We start from the raw sequence: 5,801 nt of genomic DNA on the forward strand, positions 1-5,801 counted from the left end.
TGGCCTGCACCCTATTTCTTGTATACAAACATAAATAAATCTTTTAAAAAATAAAATAATTAAAAAATTGTCTAGTTTCCTTCCTAGAATGTGTGTGTGTAGCAAATTCAGTAACTGGCACAAAGTAGATGCTTGGTAGCCATTTGCAGCATGAATTTTGAATGCACAGAATGTACCAAAGGGATTCACTGGAGGCAGAAAGAGAAGTATAGGGCCTCCCTGGTGGCTCAGGGGTTAGGTCTCAGCACTACCACCACTACAGCCTGAGTTCAATCTCTGGCCAAGGAGCTGACCCACATGGTGCAGCAGACCTCTCCCATCTCACCAGCTGCACCCCTTAGCAGTGTATTTCAGTAGATCTGCCTAATCTGCCCCACGCTGTCTCTGGTGAATCCTCTCACCCCTCCTCATCCCGCATTCCTGGCCTACACCCCAGTGTTTGTCCAGGACTACACAAGTATCCAGCATCCCACAAGGCAGAAATCACAATGTAGAGTATCCAATAATTAAAAAGAAAAAAGCAACATATATTTAAAAAGTTAAAACTATGGTTTATAATAAGGAGGAAAATCAATCTGATCAAAAGTAATCCATAATTGATTCACACCTTAGAACTAACAGACAACCATATTCATAGCAGCATTATTTACAAAAGTGAAAACAATCCAAATGTCAATCAACATCCATTCAAGAGGTGAATGGATACATAAAACATAGTATGTATACACACAGTACAACATTTTCCCAACTGAAAAAAAAGGAAATTCTGACCCATACTATAAAATGGGGACATTATGCTAAGTGAAATAAATTAGTTACAAGGAAGCAAGTATATGATCCTCTTACAGAAGATACCCAGAGTAGTCAAGACATGGAGGTAGAATATAGAACAATGGTTGTCAGGAACTGGGGAGAAAAGGTGAAGGGAACTGATGTTTAATAGATGTAAAGTTTCAATTTTTGCATATAAAGAGTTTGAGAGTCACACAATCATGTGAATGTATTCAACATTACTAAATTCTACATTTAAAATGATCAATATGGTAAATTTTACATTATTTATATATAATGTAATTATAGCTATGAAATTTTTTAGATACATAAATTTATAAAGATGAAAATGAAATCTTTTTTCAGATATAAAAGAGCTTAAAGAATTCATTGTTAGTAGACCCACACTAAAAGAAATATTAAAGGAAGTTCTTTAGGCAGGAGAAAATGATATCAGATAGAAATATGGATCTATTCAAATAAATGAATGGCATTGGAAATTATAACAATATGGGTAAGGATATAGATTTTTCATTGTAGCTTATAGCCTTTTTTTTTTAAAGATTTATTTATTTATGCATCCAGAACTGGGGTACAGGCCAGAGGTGCAGGGGCAGTGAGAGGCTTCACCAGAGACAGAGTGGGGAGCAGAACAGGAGGATCTATTAAAACACACTGCTGAGGGGAGCAGCAGGGAGACAGGAGAGATCTACTTTGCCTTGTGGGTGAGCTCCCAGGTTGGAGATTGAACTAAGTATGATCATAGCTTTATAGCTGCACCACCAGGAAGGCCCTATTATAAGGTTCTTATATCATAAGTCCATATAAGACATTTGTACACAATGTATAGTGTTCTTATCCATAATTTGCCCAAACTGCAAACCACTAGATGTCCTTCAAAGCAGAAATGCTTATTCAAGATGTGATATATTGTCATTGCATATTATTTAGCAATAAAGAACAAACTATTGACATACATAACAACATGGATGAGTCTGGCAGGCACTAGGCTTGAGTGAAAAAAGACAAGACGAAAAGATTATTTATTGTAGGATTCCATTTTTGTAAAATTCTAGAAAGTACAAATCATTACCTTGGGTTGGTGGGGGAGGTGCAGGAAGGGGCCTGCAGTGGGTTTACAAGGCTATATGTTCATGAAATCAACTGTAGTGATGGTTTCATTGGGATATACCTATGTCAAAATGTAGCAGAACTATGAGTCATCATTCCACCCCTCTGTACCCCAATAAAGCCAGCCTACTCCCTTTCTAACTTTCTGGACTCCGCCCCCTCTCTGTGCCTCTATGACTCCAGGTGCTGGGCACTAGGACTCCTGGTGCCAGGGCCCTGACTTCCTGAAGGAGGCGGGACAGGGCAGAAACAGGTGTTGGGAATCAGGGGACAGAGGTGAATGGGCATGTTGGACTTAAAAATGCTGAACACATTAGGCCCTCCCTGGTGGCGCAGCGGGTTAAAGCACAGCACTGAGAATCTAAAGCCGCTTCCACATGAGTTCGATTCCCGCCTGCCCCGGAGGTGACCACATGGCGTGGCAGACCTCTCCTGACCCGCCCGCTGCTCCCCTCAGCAGTGTATTTCGTTGATCTGCCTGTTCTGCACTCCATTCTGTCTCTGATGAATTCTCTCACCCTCCGCATCTCTGGCCTGTATCCCAGTTCTGTATGCACAAATAAAAAAATAAAATCTTAAAAAAAAATTACAAAAAAAATGCTGAACACATTGGAGCACAGTGCTTCTCTTACAGGGCACTCAAGGGGATTTCCGTGTCCGCTCACATGCTAGCTGGGCTGACCTTCCCTCCCTGTGGGAGGAGAGAGGGTGCTACTCTTGTTCAGGTCCCATGCACACCCCATCAGGGAGTCACCTCCTGTGGCTCTTTTTCTGGCTTCAGCACCTTGGCAGGCAACTTGATCTTGCTCTCTTGAGGGTCTATGGCAGCTGCCTTCTTAACCTTAGGGTGGATTCAGCTTGGGCAGTACATTGTGAACTTCAGGTCTGTCTTACTTGAAGCTCTGCCTATTTGGCTAAATATTTTCCCATAAGGAATGGTTAATTTCGGAGTTTGATTGGGAGTCTGTATTTTGAAATCCTTCTCTCTCCTACCCCCCTTCTCTCTCCCTCCCTTCTTTTTGAACCTCTCACTAATTAAAAATCTTTAGGCACACCAGAATTTGATTGCTTTTATGCACATGGGTGGCAATGAACACTTGGAATGGGCAACATGGGTTTTCCTTAACAGTTTGGGGCCAGGGAACCCCTGATTTTGCCCAGTAGCAAAAACTTAACAGATGTATATACTTCAAATATGTGCAGTTTATGGTATGTCAATTATATCTTAAGAAAGGTATTCAACCAACAGACAAAAGCTTAACATGTAATGTTTGCAGTCGAAGTTTGCTCAGTGTGTCTTCCATCCTAGCTTTAAGACCTCCTGACATTTTTCTGAACCTGGAAGCAGAGTGCAGTTCACTGGTCTATGATAACATGCCATCTCTTTCTGTCTTTCATGGTTGGCTAACTGATTCATAAACAGTAATTTAATTTCTTCTCTAAATGGCAAGATCCTCAAGGCCTTATATCTTACATATTTCTTTTTTTGTATTCTACACTGTCCAGCACAATTTTAAGACATACCTTAGATTCATCACACACCTTTTATATTCCTTGACAAATTTGAAGAAGGGGAAATTCAAGGCAGAAATTGAAGACCTTTTTTTTTCTTTCTATTTTTACTCTTGTACTTATCAGGAATACAGCAGAGAGGACTACATTCCTACCCAGCAGAGGGGTGGGAAATGTCAGCACAGAGTCACCCAATGCACCAAAATATCCTTTGTGCTACAAAAAATCTGAAGTGTAAATACAGATTTGCCTGTACCAGAATTAAATAAGTGGGCTATGGGATGACGGCTGATGAAGACATACTAAGGTTGCCTTCCCTTGCCCTCTTCATTCTCACCAACAAAGTGGTCCTGACCCAAAAGGAAGGAGGAACTCAAGGAGTGGCTGATAAATAACCAACATTTAATTAAACATCTCTGTTAGTTAGGATGTTCCAGTTGTGATTATAGTCACATTTCTTTCCACATTCCCTTGAAAGGATGGCAATAGGGTCTCTAGTTGCTGAGTATCTCAGCAAATGCAGAAAACGGAGAGACAGCTGAAGTGAGAACCTCATCGATATGTCTCTCAGGGGAGCTCAAAGGACCAAACAGTATTTATTCATTAGTGGTGGAGGTGAAAGTTGATTTTCTTTGCTTTCCACTGGGAGAAGTCTCCGCTGACCATAGAAACACGTCTTTGGTAGGAAAGTATGTTGCCCTGGGTTTTGATTTTGTAGATCATGTGGGCTTCCTTGATGACAAAGAATATCCAGAAACAGTGCATTAATATGCGTGACACCAAACCAAACCAGCGTATGGCCCTGACCTCTGCAATGTCAGAGGCACTGTTCGTCAGGATCTGTACTACAATGTTGACCACTTCATAGATAGGAATCCAGATGGTGTAGAGCAGCAAGCCCTTGTAGAACTGGGCATACACCGAGTAGAGAAGGATGCAGCTGATGAGGATGGTGATGACGGACAGAAAGAAGACAATTTTCAAACTCCAGCAGACGATGAGCCCAGTTATCAGGTTCCCTATACTCTTGGCCCAGGGATCATTGTCAGCACAATCGCCATTTTCCAAGAACTTCTGTTCAAAGATGAGGTACATTTGGGTGGCCATGATGGTAAAGACCCCCGATAACACGGCGCCCATTTTGGCAGTCATCCCACACCAGTGCTTCTGTTTCATTCCGAGACCGCCTGTGAAGACAAACAGTATGAGGGGGGATTCTGGGTCCAGGCAACGTGGTCAGTTACCAGGAAGTCTGCCCCGATTCACTCCGGAGAAATGACAGAAATATGGAAGCCAGGAAATAGTGGCGCTGGAGTGACAGGCTGTTTAAAGTTGATTGGCTAAACAGACCTGTCCTGTCTCACCTGCTGCTTCCCTCAGCAGTGTATTTCAGTCAGTCTTCCTGTTCTGCTCCCCACTCTGTCTCTGGTGAATCCTCTCACCCTCTGCATCTCTGGCCTGTACCCCAGTTCTGTATGAATAAATAAATCTTAAAAAAAAAAGTATGTATGTTCCATTTTTATATTGCTTTAAATTGCTATTTAGTTATTTTATACTTAATCATTTTAATGATACTAATAGGGACTAGTATTAATGAAATTAATTAATTTTGCCTAAGCTTGTACATTTGATCACAAGCAAAACCCATATCTGTCTCTAAAATCAGTTTTGACAATCAACCCACTTGCATCTTGTCTGCTTCAAAGACTTGTGAACTCACTCAGCTCAGACACCCTATTCACCCCACAGCTCTTAGACAGAGCTTTAACTAGAGGGCCTTGAATAGAGCAGACTCTTGATAAGTACCATTTTCTTATTCCATTTTCTCTCATCTTCATCAGCTATCCACAGGTGATTCTCAGGGCTATTAAGTTCCTCTCTTATTCCCTCCCTCTCTCCTAGTTTTTCTCCTTTCTACCCTTCCCTCCTTTTGTATTTCCCTCTTACACATTAAAATTTCTAAGTACATACTGTCAATTTCTGTAAGAGCAGGTAACAGTCTTTAATCTGGGAAAGAATAAACTGGGAAATACAAGAGAGAAAATATTGCAACGAGCCCTCAAATATGTTTGTTTGTTTGTTTTTAAGATTTATTTATTTATCCATTCAGAACTGGGGTACAGGAGGGTGAGAGGATTCACCAGGGACAGAGTGGGGAGCAGAACAGGCAGACTGGCTAAGTACACTGCTGAGGGGAGCCGAAGGCCGGTCAGGAGGGGTCCGCTGTGCCATGTGGATCTCCTCCAGGGCAGGCGGGGTCCAACTCATGTGGAAGTGGCTTAAGCTTTTTAGTGCTGTGCTTTAACCAGCTGCACCACCAGAGAGGGCCTATGTTTTGTTTTAACGGACAATCTTTAAAGGAATTTGAATCAAAATGCTTTCAAGAA

General features: G+C 41.6%; 1 protein-coding gene across 1 annotated transcript; it reads right to left on the reverse strand.

Moving 5' to 3' along the window:
* Positions 1 to 4,017: 4,017 nt before the first annotated feature.
* On the reverse strand, positions 4,018 to 4,590 carry LOC101619495 (transmembrane protein 217-like). Its single transcript, XM_004673994.1, has one exon. The coding sequence runs from the start codon at positions 4,588 to 4,590 to the stop codon at positions 4,018 to 4,020; it is 573 nt and encodes a 190-aa protein (XP_004674051.1).
* Positions 4,591 to 5,801: the final 1,211 nt, after the last annotated feature.

Source organism: Condylura cristata, unplaced genomic scaffold (assembly GCF_000260355.1).
Source record: "Condylura cristata isolate star-nosed mole 26May11 unplaced genomic scaffold, ConCri1.0 scaffold00001, whole genome shotgun sequence".
Classification (NCBI taxonomy): Eukaryota; Metazoa; Chordata; class Mammalia; order Eulipotyphla; family Talpidae; genus Condylura; species Condylura cristata.

Coding starts and splice junctions, on each gene's coding strand:
- LOC101619495 (XM_004673994.1), bottom strand. CDS start 4,590: ATGAAACAGAAGCACTGGTGTGGGATGACTGCCAAAATGGGCGCCGTG.